Source organism: Macadamia integrifolia, chromosome 9, assembly GCF_013358625.1.
Source record: "Macadamia integrifolia cultivar HAES 741 chromosome 9, SCU_Mint_v3, whole genome shotgun sequence".
NCBI classification, from domain to species: domain Eukaryota; kingdom Viridiplantae; phylum Streptophyta; class Magnoliopsida; order Proteales; family Proteaceae; genus Macadamia; species Macadamia integrifolia.
In genome coordinates this window covers 28,182,255-28,199,053 of record NC_056565.1, presented here as the reverse complement: position 1 = coordinate 28,199,053, position 16,799 = coordinate 28,182,255, and the positions used below count along the sequence as shown (strand labels likewise).

The following is a 16,799-nucleotide window of genomic DNA, read 5'->3' as shown; positions in this document are numbered from 1 at the left end:
CTAATATGAATTACAAGGGGATTCACGTTTAGGGAGGAAAAGCCTCAATTCCTATAACAATAATCACAGCCATTAGTTCTATTCCTTTATCAATAATCACACCTATTGGATCCAAATAATAATAAAAAATAATAATAATAATAAAAATAAAAATTATTTTGAATATCAATTTTTAGAATATTACAACTTCCAACAATCCTATGTCACGTTCATTTTCATCCCTAATCTTGGAAGCTCTCTCTTTATATTTTATTTTCACTTAAAGTTGGTACTTTTTTTCGAATGGTGTTCTGTGTTTTACATTTTGACATAGATTTAGAAGAACTCAATTCCATAAATCGACTTACAAGGTGAGGGAACCTAAGACCATGTTTACCTATATCAAATCTCTTCCAAAACCAATGTGGGATCATATTTATATTTGTAGATGTGGAAAGGGAATTGGATTAATTCCCAGCTACGTATATTGTTGTTATTGGTGAAAGATCGATGAAGGAAAACCGTTGATACCATGAGAATGGGGACCTCCAGCTACCCATCGTCATCCACGGCATCTTTGCATTCTAATGAACAAGTTAAGGGTAATGCAGTGAAAAAATTAGAACAACCATTTGGGAAATATAGGAGGTTTCATGGTAAAAAGAATTCTACATCGTTGCAAACTCAGCAGCTTAGAGATGAGCAACATGGTGCAAGAAAGCTCCAAAAGAGGATTTGAATCAGTTCTTGGCGTCCTACTATTTTTAAGCCATGGGAAAGATTCGATTAAGACAGCAATGCCCATGGTAACCGACGTATATGTGTCATAATCAAATTGTGGGTTTAAGGGTTATTGGAGAATTTTTTGTTAGGACTCTTATGTGGGCTTAACTGATATTGATTGACCCATTGGGCCCAAGAGAATAAGGACCACTCTAATTAGGAAACTTCTAGCCCTATTCTATTTTGGGAATGGATTAGGGTTTAGGAATTCTATTATATATAGAATACTGACGGTCCCTGCAGCTATTACTTTCATAATAATATTTTGGGAGCACTGCTTTCTCACAAAGCTAGTGTAGAGACAGAGAGAAGATCCCATAGTAAGAGGCTGCAGAAGATCTCAGTAGAAGGACCCATATTGCGTGGTTCTTCATCATAATTCGTGGTACAAGCGTCAACCTTGATTTAGGGACTTTATTCACGCTCAATGGGTATGTGATTGATTTCTTTCCATTATTCATTCTTGTATTCTATACACTATAGGTAATTCAAATGATTCTAGGATTTAGAATCACTAACAATTGGTATCAGAGCCTACACTATGGTGTTAGAATCAAGAAATTATGTAAGAAAAAAAAAGATTTGGGTTTCTATTTATGAAAATTATTATTTTACTCTTACTTAAAGATCCCGTATGGGAAAACTTTCTTCACAAAAGTTGTAGAGCACAAGAAGACGGTCGCGGCGGTATGCCGCACGTCGCCGGAAACCTCCGGACGCGCCGTCACGCGCCACCGTAAATCGGCTGCCGGAGGAGAGAGAAAAATAAAAATTTTTCAAAAAAAAAACGGCGGCGAGTCATCGCCGGGTCAACTCGGAAACCCTACCTAGTTGACCCGGGATGCAGTGGGTCAACTCATGACCCACTCGGTCAAAGGTTGACCGGGTCGTTGACCCGGAACTAATTTGCCCGAACCGGTTGACCCGGATTGATTTTGATTCAAAAAAAAAAAAAATAGTAACTTCAAACGGCTCGTACGGGCAAACGGTGAAGAATTTTTCACCCTGGTTTTTTGCGTTGAGTCCAGTTTTTCGTGCTCTTCGTTTTGATATATTATGAGCCTAGTTTTGATCAACTTTTATGATCTATTTTGTATAAGTTACAAGTATGGGTGTTTAATGATTCTTTATAATTTTCCTATTAATTGGAAGAAATGAAAGAAAATCAACTTATACATTACTTGCATATCAGAATATGAACTTGTTTATTCTTGGTAATGCTTTTGTTTATGAATATTTTTTTTTTATTCATGGTTAAACAATCCCACTTTTAGCTACCGGAATGAATTTGTAGACTATTACAGTAAGATTGGGTGGAATCCACCAAAGTGGTAAAGTTCAACCTTATTGTAATAGAATACAAATCAAAGGTCTTCTTTGTCTGAAAAAACAGAGAATAATGGTTGGTAGCAAGGTTGCTAATGTTCACCCAAAGGTGACATTATCAAAGAAAAGTTAAAGCAAGGAAAAAAAAAAAGGGATTTCTCAACCTAGAAGATGCTGTCCATCCAAAGATGGCGGTACTTTTCGAAAGTTAGAAGAAGTCTCGCAGTAATAGCAGAAACTTGAGTGGACCAGTATGTTTCAGACCCAAAGGTCAGAAATGTAGTTCCGGTTGACACTCATGAAGTAATTGATACTTGAGCATGTAATGTTTAATTTAGCTAATTGTTACATGCTTATTCTTTTACATATATGTCTGTATGTTGAATAGAATATTCTTTATTAAAATATTCAACAGGATGTCTTCTAGTTTTGGTGTACTTGATATTCCTAAGCTTACTGGGGATAATTTCAACAAATGGATGGAAGACTTAGAGGTCTACATGATTCTCAAGGACCTAGACCTGTGTACTAGAACCACCAAACCAGCTGAACCTACTGCAACCAGTACCCAAACTGAGAAAGTGGATTATGACAAGTGGGTCACTGCAAATAGGAAATCCTTGGCTGTTATTAAAAGTGCTTTGCCTGAGTCTATCAAGGATAGTGTTGCTAAAAAGGATACTGCTTCTGAGTATTTGGCTGCTATAAAAGCTAAGTTTGATAGCTCTAAGAAATCACAGGCTCACGATCTCATGAGCCAATTGACTGGGGCTAGATTTGATGGAGTAGGAAGTGCTAGAGAGCATATACTGGAATTGATTTCCCTAGGAAACAAGATCAGAGGTATAGGTATTAACTTTGATGATGACTTCGTGGTCACCATTGCCTTGAATTCTCTACCTGAGAGCTACAAGACTCTTAAGACTACTTATAATACATTGAAGGATAAATGGGGTCTTGATGAATTGATCACTGTGGTAACCCAGGAAGAGGGAACAATTAATAGGACCAAAGTTGAAAGTGCCAATCTTACTCAAGGTAAGACTTCATCATCTATGGGACCTAACAAAGGGATCAAGAAGTTCTTTAAGAAAGGAAAATTCACTCAATTTAAAGGAGGGAAAAACAAGAAGGGAAAGCAAAATTTCAAAGAATCAAGGGTACAAAAAGACATGAGTGGCATAGAGTGTTTTTGGTGCAAGGCCAAAGGACACATGAAGAAGGATTGTTTTAAGAGGAAGACCTACCTTGAGAAAAAGAAGGATGATGGTATGAATCTATCCTTAGTATGTTTTGAATCTTGCTTGATTAATGTACCAATTGATTCATGGTGGTTAGATTCTGCGTCATCTATTCACGTCACTCATTCCTTGCAGGGGTTCCTAAACAGGAGGGTGCCAAGCAAGGATGAAGTGACGGTGTTCGTGGGCAATGGAGCTAGAGTTGAAGTGGAAGCCATAGGAACTATTAGATTATTTTTTCATTCAGACTCATTTATTGATTTGAAGGATGTTTATGTTCCCTCTATGAGGAGGAATTTGATTTCAGTTTCTAGACTTTGTTCAGATGGTTATTCTGTTAATTTTAATCAAGTTGGATTTTGTTTATTACATGATTCTATCTCTATTGGTAGTGGTACTCTTGTTGATGGGCTTTATAGATTGAATTGTAATTCTTCATGGGTTCTGAATGTGGGAGTGAAACGCTCTCTGATTGATGAGAACTCCTCTATGTTATGACATAGAAGGTTGGGTCATATTTCAACCAAGAGGATGAAAAGATTGGTAAAGGAAAGGATCTTAAAAGATATTGATTTTCAGGACATGGAAACATGTATAGATTGCATTAAGGGAAAGATGACAATCTCCAGGAAAAAGGATGCTACTCGCAGCATTGAAGTATTAGACCTCATTCACACTGACATCTGTGGGCCTTTTACTGTCCCTACACTCACTGGGCACCGTTATTTCATAACTTTTATTGATGATTGGTCAAGATATGGGTATGTCTTCCTTATTAGTGAGAAATCTAGTGCTCTAGATATTTTCAAGATTTTTAAAGCTGAAGTTGAACTTTTCCACTCCAAGAAGATCAAAGTGGTCAGATCCGACAGGGGTGGAGAATATTATGGGAGAAGTGGTGATTTTGAGCAGTTGCTTGGTCCTTTTGCAAAATTCTTGCAAGAACATGGGATAGCTCCTCAATATTCCATGCCTGGAACACCTCAGCAGAACGGAGTAGCTGAAAGAAGAAATCGTACTCTGAAAGACATGGTCCATTCTATGGTGAGCAATACCACCTTACCAGAATCCTTATGGGGAGAGGCACTTAAAACTGCTGTTTACCTTCTCAATAGAGTACCAAGCAAATCTGTGAATAAGACTCCCTATGAACTATGGAGTAGCAGAATACCTAGCCTTAGACACTTGCGAGTGTGGGGATGTCAAGCAGAAGCCAAAGTCTTTAACCCTCAAGAAAAAGTTTTTGACTCAAGGACTACAAGTTGCTATTTTGTGGGATACCCAGAGAGGTCTAAAGGGTATAGATTCTATTGTCCTGGTCCAGGACACAAAATTGTAGAGACCACTCATGCTAGATTTATTGAATGCAATGAAGAGTCTAGAACTCCTCGTAATTTCTCTTTTGAAGAAGGGGAGTTTGACACTCCTGAGATAGCACCTGTTGAGTTGAGAAATTCACTTATTGATCTCAATCCCATCCTGTCTGATGATACAGTCACTCAAACTCCAATTGAATATGATTTGCAAGTTGGGACAGATATTGCTATTGCAGACCCACTTTCACCTACTGATACCGCTAATATTGGTAGGCTTCCACCTGAACCTATAAGGAGGTCTACTAGAGTGCGCAAGCCTTCTCTGCACTCTGATTATGTTTCTTATTTGAATGAGTGTGAGTTTGACATAGGACAAGAAGGAGACCCTGTTACTTTTCTTCAAGCAGTTAATCATAAGCATTCAGATAAATGGGTAGAAGCAATGAAGGAAGAGCTGTTATCCATTAGCAACAATGGAGTATGGGAATTAGTGCAAATTCCAAAGGATTGTAAGGCTATTGCATCTAAGTGGGTTTTCAAAACCAAGACAGATTCTCAAGGTAGAGTAGAACGCTACAAAGCTAGACTCGTGGCAAAGGGTTTTACTCAGCGAGAGGGGATATATTACAAGGAAACCTTCTCACCTGTCTCATCAAAGGACTCATTCAGAATTATCATGGCCATTGTTGCCCATTTTGACCTAGAGTTACATCAGATGGATGTGAAAACAACATTTCTGAATGGAGAGCTGTCAGAGAAGGTGTACATGAGACAACCTGAAGGTTTTGAAGAAAATGGTAAAGAGGACTTTGTTTGTATGCTGAAAAAGTCTCTTTATGGGTTAAAGCAAGCATCTCGACAATGGTACTTAAAATTTGATCGAGTTGTGACTTCTTTTGGTTTTGTAGAGAATCCAATCGATCAGTGCATATATCTGAAACTCAGTGGGAGTAGTTTCATCTTTCTTGTGCTCTATGTGGATGACATTCTGTTGGCTAGCAGCAACAAAACCTTATTGATGGAGACCAAGGGTTTTCTTTCAGAAAACTTTGAAATGAAGGACATGGGTGAAGCAAGTTATGTGCTTGGAATCGAGATTAATCGTGATAGGCCGCGGGGGTTACTTGGGCTATCACAACAGGCATATCTTGATAAAGTTTTAAAGAGGTTTAACATGTCTAAATGTTCTGGTGGTGAAGCACCCATCAGTAAAGGAGACAAGTTGAACAAGCAACAATGTCCAAAGAATGATATTGAGAGGAGCTCAATGAATGACAAGCCTTATGCCTCTGCCATTGGAAGTTTGATGTATGCACAAGTTTGTACTCGCCCTGACATTGCCTTTGCAATTAGTGTACTTGGCAGGTTTCAATCTGATGCTGGTTTGGCTCATTGGACTGCAGCAAAAAAGGTCATGCGCTATTTACAGCGGACAAAGGACTTCAAGCTAGTGTTCAGTAAGTCAGAAAAATTTGAAGTTGTGGGGTATTCTGACTCGGACTTCAGTGGGTGTACTGATGATAGAAAGTCTACCTCTGGATACATTTTTATATTGGGAGGAGGAGCTATTTCTTGGAAGAGTGCCAAACAAACTATTTTAGCTTCATCCACTATGCAAGCTGAGTTTATGGCACTTTATAAAGCTACCAAGCAGGCAGTGTGGCTGAGGAATTTTATATCTGAACTGAAAGTTGTAGATTCCATCTCTAAGCCTTTGCATTTGTGGTGTGACAATATTTCTGCTGTTTTCTTTGCAAAGAATAACAAGAGATCTAGCAGCTCCAAACACATTGAGATTAAATATCTTGTGGTTCGCGAGAAGATCAACACTGGGGAGATCGCTGTTGAGCATATTATTACTGAAGAGATGGTTGCTGATCCTCTGACCAAAGCTCTTCCAGTGGGAACTTTTAAGACTCATGTTTCTAACATGGGTGTGATGGAATCTTTTGATATGCTTGTTTAGTGGGAGTTTACTTATCCATAGTGGTATTGTAATAAGCATTATTTTGTTAGATCATACATTATGAGCACAATCTATATTGAGGATGTTTACTTTCCAGTATAGTGTTCATTTATATTTTCTCTCATCGTATTGTTGTATGATTATTGTGGTTTACTTTGACATGTCACAGTTAATGGCGGTATTTAGCCAAGTTTCGTGATTTATGGCGGTATTTAGCCTAAATCCATGGAGATGGTTGTTAACCATAGGCTGTATGCCAAAGTGAGATATTAATACAAGAAAATGGCGGTTTGCCTAAGTATTGATTAATATCAAAGTTCTCTACCTGTAAGGTTTTCAAGGTAGGCTGGTCTTTAGATCAGGAACGGACCTATAAGGAAGGATATATCTTATGTGATCACAGTTATGATATAATTCCTTATATCTATGTTTCCAGGCGATTTGAATTGATAATTTTCTGTTGTCTGTAACATTAGATAGTTATATGCCGTATATTGAGGTGTATTTTCTACTATTGTTCAACAATGGAGATTATTGATTGGATCAAAGTTTGTTTTGAGTGGTATTCAATCTTGGGATTATTTGGCCAGATGTCAATGGGAAGACATCAGTATCAGTGTAGCTCAAGTGGGAGATTGTTAGGACTCTTATGTGGGCTTAACTGATATTGATTGACCCATTGGGCCCAAGAGAATAAGGACCACTCTAATTAGGAAACTTCTAGCCCTATTCTATTGTGGGAATGGATTAGGGTTTAGGAATTCTATTATATATAGAATACTGACGGTCCCTGCAGCTATTACTTTCATAATAATATTTTGGGAGCACTGCTTTCTCACAAAGCTAGTGTAGAGACAGAGAGAAGATCCCATAGTAAGAGGCTGCAGAAGATCTCAGTAGAAGGACCCATATTGCGTGGTTCTTCATCATAATTCGTGGTACAAGCGTCAACCTTGATTTAGGGACTTTATTCACGCTCAACGGGTATGTGATTGATTTCTTTCCATTATTCATTCTTGTATTCTATACACTATAGGTAATTCAAATGATTCTAGGATTTAGAATCACTAACAATTGGTATCAGAGCCTACACTATGGTGTTAGAATCAAGAAATTATGTAAGAAAAAAAAAGATTTGGGTTTCTATTTATGAAAATCATTATTTTACTCTTACTTAAAGATCCCGTATGGGAAAACTTTCTTCACAAAAGTTGTAGAGCACAAGAAGACGGTCGCGGCGGTATGCCGCACGTCGCCGGAAACCTCCGGACGCGCCGGCACGCGCCGCCGTAAATCGGCTGCCGGAGGAGAGAGAAAAATAAAAAATTTTCAAAAAAAAAAGGCGGCGAGTCATCACCGGGTCAACTCGGAAACCCTACCTAGTTGACCCGGGATGCAGTGGGTCAACTCATGACCCACTCGGTCAAAGGTTGACCGGGTCGTTGACCCGGAACTAATTTGCCCGAACTAGGGGTGTGGGGACGAGGGACTAAGGAGAGAGCCTTGGACGAGCTGGTCTTTGAGCTGCTCGGTTGGGCTGTGTCTGTAGGGCTGGCGAGTTGATGGGCTGCCTTGAAGAGAATATGTTGAACTTCTTAGAAAGGATTAGGTTCATAAGTTGCCTTCATCCAAAGAATGGTTCTCATATGCAAACCTGATCCCAAAAATTGGTTTACGAGAAAATTAGATGTAGACATGATCCTTCTTCCCTCTATATATAGATCACCTTGAAGGTAGTAGCCATAAGTTTGAGGGGAAAGTGAAATAATTGTCTAGCTAGGGAACCCAATAGTACCCATCGATATCCATGGCCATTAGCTACTCCTCTTTCCTTTTCTTTCTTCTTTCAACTGTTTTTGGTTTGTTACTCTATTCCGGTTCTTCTTTAGGGAAGGTAGAGCCCTACAGATTCCAAGAACTGACGGAAAATCTTCAATACCAGACTCATGTGGTTTCCCTCAGCTCCTTGATACCAGCCGATGTTTGTTCTACTCCCCCCAAAGGTGAGATTTTGGATTGCACTCTCTGCCCGGAGGTCAATGTTGGCCAATGGAAGTGCATCCAGAAGCATTAATTGGAGTTGAATTTTTGCCCCTTTCGTGTCTTGGGCACAGGGGCTATCCATCCATCCAGCCTTTCAGGCTTCTTTCTTCTGTAAATTATTGACTACTTTTGAAATATAATAACTGAGAATTTAATTTTAAACTAGGAAGGATACTACCTCTCCCGTCCCCCTCAAACAATTACTATTAACAAGGACTAACTTCTCTATGCCTTCCAGGTTCTGAAATCTCAAGTAGGCTATTGCAAGTAACAAACATGGGCCTTGCTCACCATTGAAGAAGGAAGGGGAATCAAAAATTCCAAGTCTTCACCAAATTCTCATCGACACCAAACCCGAGTCAACTCCATCCGTTCCATAATCTCCAACCAACAATCACCTCTAGCAGATTCTAAAGTGAAACTTCCTTCCAATTCTGGCATACCCCTAGGGACTGGAAACTTCGTTGTCAGGATTGGAATTGGAACACCAGAGCAAAATTTCAGTGTTCTTTGATACTGGTAGTAGTTTCACTTGGATCCAATGCTTACCATGCAACGCCAGCCAATGCCATTCACAAGAAGATCCCTACTTCAACCCTTCTGCTTCCTCCACCTATTCCAACATCCAATGTAACTCCTACGCATGCTTGCAGCTAATATCAGCAGGCTATGGACAGCCATTCTGCACCAACAGTTGCCTCTACCGTATCGTTTATGGCGATAAATCCCACTCGCAAGGGGACTTTGCAACCGATACACTAACACTCTCTTCCTGTGAGGATGTCTTCCCCAGTTTCAAATTTGGGTGTGGTCATGACAACCAAGGCTTATATGGTTATACAGATGGATTACTAGGTCTCGGCCGTGATCAAATCTCTATGGTATCACAGACTGCTCAAAAGTATGGAAAGCTTTTCTCCTATTGTCTTCCATCCACAACCACCTCCACTGGTTTTCTTGCTTTCGGTAGCCAAGCCGGGGGTTCCTCTTCTACTCCTCATCGAACTACCCCAGTTTCTATTTCCTAAATATGACGGGTATAAGTGTTGGAGGGCAGATGCTACCAATCCTAGAATCAGTTTTTACTACTTCAAGAACCATTATAGATTCTGGAACTGTCATCACTAGTTTGATACGACCAGCCTATTTTGTTCTTCAGCTAGCATTTCGTCGAGCGATGGCCAAGTATCCCATTGCACCACCGTATTTAGTATTGGATACATGCTTTGACTTGTCTGGATACAGTACGGTAGAAATACCAGCATAGTATTGCATTTTGAGGGAGGTACTGACTTGAATGTTGATCAGTCTGGGATTCTAATTAGAGTAGGCTCAACTCAATATTGCTTGGCTTTTGCTGGAATCAGCTCTACTCCTGCTGTGACGATCCTTGGAAATATGCAACAGCAGACATTTGAAGTGGTTTATGATGTGGCAGGAGGAAAGCTGGGATTTGGTAGTGGAGCTTGTACTCAATGACCAACCCATATTTAAGGTGGTTTATTGCTTAGGGAATAAATATCTAAATAACTGTGTTTGGCTGTGAAATAACAAATGATGTATAGTTATGAATAGATCTGGATAATCCAAGTTAATAGATGTGGAGGATGTATTTCATGCCATGATTGAGAATGTCTGAATGTATTCCAAGCCAAACATTTTCTTCCCTGCTCTAGACTGGTTATAAAATAAAGCAAAAAAAAGAAAAAAAGGTATTTTGAGCGCCAAAACGGTTCGATCTGATCCAATACAACCAATTCATTTTGGGATCGATCAAGACGGATACCACTACTGATACATAAGACCATGCATATATTACAAAAAGGCCAATAACACCTAGGGGTTAGCCCTGACAGACCAGACCCGCCCTTGGCCTACCCTAATCCCGAACAAGTACTGACCCAAAAATTTTGGCCCTGAAGGCCGACCTGGCCCTGAAATTTCTGACCCGGAGTCAGGGTCAGGGTGGGTAAGGGTTGATGTCATTGGCCCGTCCAACCCGCCCTGAACCCAACCATGATTTTTTTATCCTGACTTTTGGTCCTGATGTTGACCCTGGTTATGACCCTAGTTATGACCTTGATTTTAACATAATTTTATATGTTATTTCACATTGAGTCACCTCAAAACTCCTAATTTATCTTCACACAATCTTACTTATCTCTCTTACCTTTTTTACCAATAAAAAAGATCTTTTTTCCTTTTTGTAAGAAAAAAAAAATATCTATTCTAGTAATTATTATTAATAAAATGAAAAATAATTAATATATTTTTTTTTAAATCACCATCTTAAATCAATATATAATTGTTGTTTTGAATATTTATTATCGACTTTTATTTTATATATATATATATATATATATAATACAGTGAAAATTGGTAGTTCCTTGAACCTGAAGTTATTTTCTTCACTCTCATCAAGTGGAGGTTCAGTTTTCTTACAATTTGCTTTATTAGGATGATCTATTTGTATATCATGATAAATAATTGAAATTTTTTAGATTATTTACTTTCTTTGGATCATCTCCTCTTTGTATATGATAAAAGTTAGTGTTATTTGCATTAATTGAATGTTTTTCTTTAGGATGTTCTCTTCATAACAAGTAATTTGTAACTTTGTGTCTTTTATCTCCTCTTTATTATTAATATTTTTTTTTTTAAGTTATTTCATATTTTGTAAGGTCATGGTCAGGGTATACTCGGCCCTTGATGGCAAACTAAGGTCAGGGTAATCAGGGCCATCCCAGCCCTTGATGGTAAACCAGGGTTAGAGTCAATCAGGGTCAGGGTCATCCTAGCTCGACCCTGAAAAATCAGGGCCAATCAGGATGAGTAAGGGTTGGGCCGAACCCTGAAGGGTAGGGCCTGGGTTGAAATTTTGTGGCCCTGAGTTAGGATCAAGACGGGTTTGGGCCCAATTAAGGGGACTAAGGGTTGAGCTAGGATTTTAAGAAGCCCAGCCCAACCCAGCCCTATGGCACCCCTAATAAAACTAGAGCTGGAAACAAAATTAGAGGTTACAACACCAAAATAGACCAAACCAGCAACCACAACACCAAAAAGGAACCGTATTTCTAGCTACAGACTACAGCAACAAAAGAGTTTTTCCCTCTAACTGCGGTTTTGACCTTAGAATTACTCTTGTCCATCATTTTGTTTCTTCTCCTTTCACTTTTGGACTAGTTTTATGGATCCTACACCAAACCCATGTGGTCTTCAAATCCCATCTTAAATAGACATTAAGTGCACTTCTTGAGCAACATAGGCCCCTAGGCGTTGACAGCTTATTTCCAAAGTAGTCATAGGGTTTAGGTCTATCAAAAGGTGGGTCTCCACCCCCTCTCCCCACAAGAATCTTCTGGTTGTCCACAGCTACCATACACCAAGTTCTCTCCCCAAATTATAATTTGCACCAGAGTAGGGCAAAAGTTTCCATGGTGGCCGGATTACCTAAATTTCTTCACTAGGGCAACGTGTGGTTGCCAAGAAATGAAAAGAAAGGATAAGAAAAAATTTCAAAAAAAATATTGAATTTGAAGAGATATATACACAAGTCCATCATTGCATGATGATGAGGAAAAAAAATCATAATGATACAATGATTGACTTATATGTCATCACTACCTAAATTCAATTTTTTTTTTTTTTTAATTTTTTCTTTTCTTTTATTTTCATTTTATTTCGTGGAAACCAAACATACCCTAGGTTACCCTCCCGATTTCTGCCAGGAGGAAAAAAAGGCAGAAGAAATTATTTTCCACATGTGCTTTACAGTTGAAATTACAAATAAAATGGAAGGTGGCAACCACATGTATCAATCTCATTGGCTGCCAACCAAAAATGCAACATACTAATATTTCTATTGAAATGCAAAATTTGCAATCAAAAAATCAAATGCCCTCACTCCTACCCATATAGCAAGGAAGGTATCCCCGTGTACTAAAGGGGGAGGGGATGAAACATGCAACAAGTAAATCATACATTTATGACCGGTCATGAATTCAATTTTTGTTTTCAGGGCTTACACTCATTTAGTCTCCTTTCGTGGAATTCTATTTAACTGGGTTGCTGCTACGCTTGCCCATTAGTGACCTGCTGCTTCTTCGAACCCTCAGCTTGTCCAGCAGAAGGATGTGATCTCCCACTACTGTGCACAAGATCCAAAATGGTCTGCTCAAGCTCCTTATCCTTCAGCAAGGATTCCAATGTCACATGCACACCTGTAAGAGAAAAAAAGATAACATGATAAGGAAAAACAGAGAGAGAGAGAGAGAGAGAGAGAGAGAGAGAGAGAGAGAGAATAATTAAATCCCAGCTCAGAATCAAAACACATCTTGAATACTTGTTTAGACAATTTGCAGGAAGCCAATGACTCATTTGACTTCAAAAATGAACTAGCAGCATTTAGCAGATTTTCTATGTCCTCTACTTATTTGCACTTTCTTTTCTTCCTCAATTATTTGGATCGCAAGCTTTCTTTTTTTTTTTTTTTTGCTAAAAGATAATTTTATTCAAAAGAGGAAGAAAAACAAAAGACAAGGAAACAAAAGGACAAGGCCGAAACCCCTAAGCCAACTAGCAACCTCCACCTTCGGCATGGCCATCAGCAGAGAGAGCAAGCAAAAGGCTAGCAGAATAAAAAACGATGCCTATCCAAAGCATCAGATAATTCTCTTACGCAACATGGTCCAGTAGGGCCACCGAATATTCTGAGGAAGCAGACTTCGACACCTTTTTTGCCAAAAAGTCGGCAACAACTTTGACTTCTCTGAAGCAGTGCGAGATCTTCCATTGAATTGACTCTAGGAATTGAGTGGAAGATCTCCATTTTTGCAGAGTGAACCAAGGGATCTCCCTTCTCTAGAAAGCTGAAACCACTGCTGCTGAGTCTGACTCAATCCAAATTCCTTTGGCATTGAGATTTCTACTCTGACTCAATCCAAATTCCTTTGGCATTGAGATTTCTAGCTAACAATATGCCCTCCAAAACTGCTTCTACCTCTGCCTCATATATTTTTTTAACTCCCAAACAGGATTTAAAGTATCGGTCCGTACCGTACCGTATCTTCCCTAACCAAAACGATACAGACCAGTACGATACATTGAATTTTTAAAATCCTTTTGTATCGATACGTATCTTACACCACAGATACAATACGCACCGATACACCACCGATACAATACGCACCGATACGTATCGATACTCTATGAAAAATTCAAAATCGAAGTGAAATGTACATTTCGATATGTATCGGTACATATCGGTGTGTATTGGTATGTATCGATCGATACACACCAATACGTACCGATACGGTCATAAAATGACCAAGATGGGTAATTTTTTAGAAAAACACAATTTTCTGACATGTTTTTGTTCCAAAGTTGTTGTCAACCATTTTTCTCTCTAACTAAAGTGGAAATCAAGGTTGGGAACAAGGATTTTACATTTATGGGACAACTACAAACCTTGGATTCTTATTACGATACTCTCAATTTATTGTTTATGCATAATACATGTAATATATAGTTTTTTTTAAACTATTTTTTTATGCAATAAGTGTATAAAAAAGTATTTCCTATCTATTTATGTGCGTATCTTTAGCGTATCTCCGATACGATACAATACCCTCCGATTCGTATCTTAATTTTGGCCGACATATATGGCGACCGATACTGATACTTTAATCTTTGCTCCTAGATAGATGCTAAATGAATCAATCACCTGACCATCACTGTTTCACAGAACTCCTCCAGCGCCTGCATTGCCTGGGTTACCAAGAGAGCTACCATCCACATTGATCTTGATCCAATCCCGAGGTGGCTTACACTAGTGAACCTTAATGGGAGGAGAGGAGATGGGGTCTTTAATAGATAATCCAAGCTTCCTGCAACAAATAACATCAGAGACAGATCGCACCTCCTCACATTTTCCATTGCAGCAAGACAGAAGATCCTGTTTGATGCTTTCAAATACATATCCTGCCGGCCTTGCCTTATTATCATGCCTTCTTTTGTTTCTCTCCCTCCAAATATGATAGATAGTAATAAGTAGGCCCAGTCTTCATGGTTTCTTGATATTGAGAACCCTGGCTCTTCTCTTCCACCATTTAAAGAAAGCCTCAATGGACACGTGATCTATCCATCCCACCTCAAAGCAATCAAAGAATTTTTTCCAGATGGACATCGAGAAAGAACACTGCAGGTACAAAATGTAACACTGCTCCCTGATTGTTCAGACAAATCTAATGTGTTCTCTCACATTTTCCCATGTTCCTATAACCTGTAGGCTGTTTGGTTGTCAAGAGAATGTAAGGAAGTATGTGAAAGTGAAGTGTGAGACAATGAAAGAACATAGGATAGCAAGGTGAAGAGAAAGAAAGTGAGACATTTGAACAAATTCTCAGAACCATCCACAAGGAAAATGTGAGTAAGTTACTTAAAAAATGAACTTTTAACACATTATCTGAGTCTCCTGTATTCCCTGAACAAACAAACACAGCTGTAATATCCAAGAAACAACATATTGAACTTCGGAGTTCCTTCTATAGAACATGAAGACTATTTTATGGCCAGAGGTGATTCACATTTATATACAAATGATAGCAATTGACATGATATACTATAGCAGGACATGCTCAGAAAAGAAAGGCTATACATAAAAGGATTAAAAAATTTAGACATATGCATAAGACATATTAAATGAATCAAATGTACAATATTTACGTACGATATCTCCAGTAGTGCTTGGGATTTGTAGGATCATTAATTGTTTCCTCTAGTGCAGGTCGTGTCGTGTATACTTCTTTCAGTGCCAACAAGTCCTGACCAGTTAAGAAGAAAATGAAAAAGTTATACATGCAGAAAGACAAGTGTAAGGCTTGAACATTGTAAAGCAGTCTATCCATGCCTACCCATTTGTGCTGTCCAAGTGACAAATTGTGGAAATCCTAACCACAACATATTGGCAAAATATTGGTTACCCCTACCTGGAGAGGGAAAATTGCCCACATTGATGGAGCTTCGACATGCTGTTGAAGGATGAAGTATGCAATATCAGGGACACATTGACTAGGTGGAACATCATCAGACCCCACAACAGTCTTATAAAATTGACGTCTTCTTTCCTCGTCTTCTTCCCACCAAGCACGCAGTGTGGAGCAGTCATGGCATGATGGAGCACATACCTAGAATACATGCAACCAGCACAATTTCATTGCCTTCGTAAAGAAAATTCTCTAAAGAATTGTATAGATGTACTGTGTGAACAAAATTAGAAAGTTAAATAAGAAATATGAAGTAACTCAAATCTCATATTTTGATATCAGGAACATTAGAACTGAAAAATTAACTAGGGATTAGGAAGGTCTGGAAGGTGATCTTCTGGATTGCATTTTAAACATGGTTCATATTGAAAACTTGGCTACCATGGTATCAAGATAGTCACAGGAAATGATAGCATGATTTAAGTACTCATTTCTGATGCATTTGATAAATTTGTGGGTGAATGCTGAGCATACAAGGACTTCTGCTAGTGAAAGATAACTTGTTCTGTCTGATAGGCTTTTTTCAAAACAAACTCATAACTTAAATGTGAAAACCAGTTTGAATAAAGACAAAAGGAAACTGTTGGATCTGCTAAAGGGAGGATTGTTAATGATTAAGGAGGATAGGAAGTAAAAAGGACCAGATGATCACAGAAAACATTGCTGCAAATTCAATTCGACTTAAAAGTAATAGTGACTTCTCTATCTCCTGTAAGAAGATCAAAATAGCATATATTTAGTGGTGGATTCAACTGTTCATCCATGAGTGTGGAGGTCATAACTCCGATTAGGCTCAGTATTGGACCACGAGAAGCTACACAGCCAGTAATTTCCCCGATTTACTTTTGGAAACACAGACAACAGTGCATCCTGGAAATTACATTCCTCAACTACTTGGTTCAATTCCCATGAACAACAACAAGAATCAAGCTCTCCACCTAGAATTGCGGATTTTGATCTTGATTTCTATGACAATGAGGAATTAGTTGCCTTCATGGAAACCTAATCTGATAGCCAGCCTACTCATCATCCAAAAATTCAGTGCCAAAACAGACCAATTCATGGCTTTTTTCTCTCAAGTCTCAAGATCAAAGCTGAACCA

The 16,799-nt window shown here is 38.7% G+C and overlaps 1 protein-coding gene and 1 pseudogene across 1 annotated transcript in view; one reads left to right on the top strand and one right to left on the bottom strand.

Annotated features, from left to right (window-relative positions):
• The first annotated feature begins 517 nt into the window (after window positions 1-517).
• Window positions 518-10,320, top strand: LOC122089679 (annotated as a pseudogene).
• A 2,146-nt stretch (window positions 10,321-12,466) lies between these two features.
• LOC122089678 (4-alpha-glucanotransferase DPE2) overlaps window positions 12,467-16,799 on the bottom strand; it is a 38,571-nt gene continuing 34,238 nt past the window's right edge. Inside the window, exons 21-23 of the mRNA XM_042659382.1 lie at window positions 15,641-15,838; window positions 15,382-15,475; window positions 12,467-12,874 (exon numbers count right to left, since the gene is read on the bottom strand). Of these exons, the coding sequence (XP_042515316.1) occupies window positions 12,726-12,874; window positions 15,382-15,475; window positions 15,641-15,838 (441 nt within the window). The 3' untranslated portion in view covers window positions 12,467-12,725. The remainder of the gene's footprint in view (window positions 12,875-15,381; window positions 15,476-15,640; window positions 15,839-16,799) is intronic.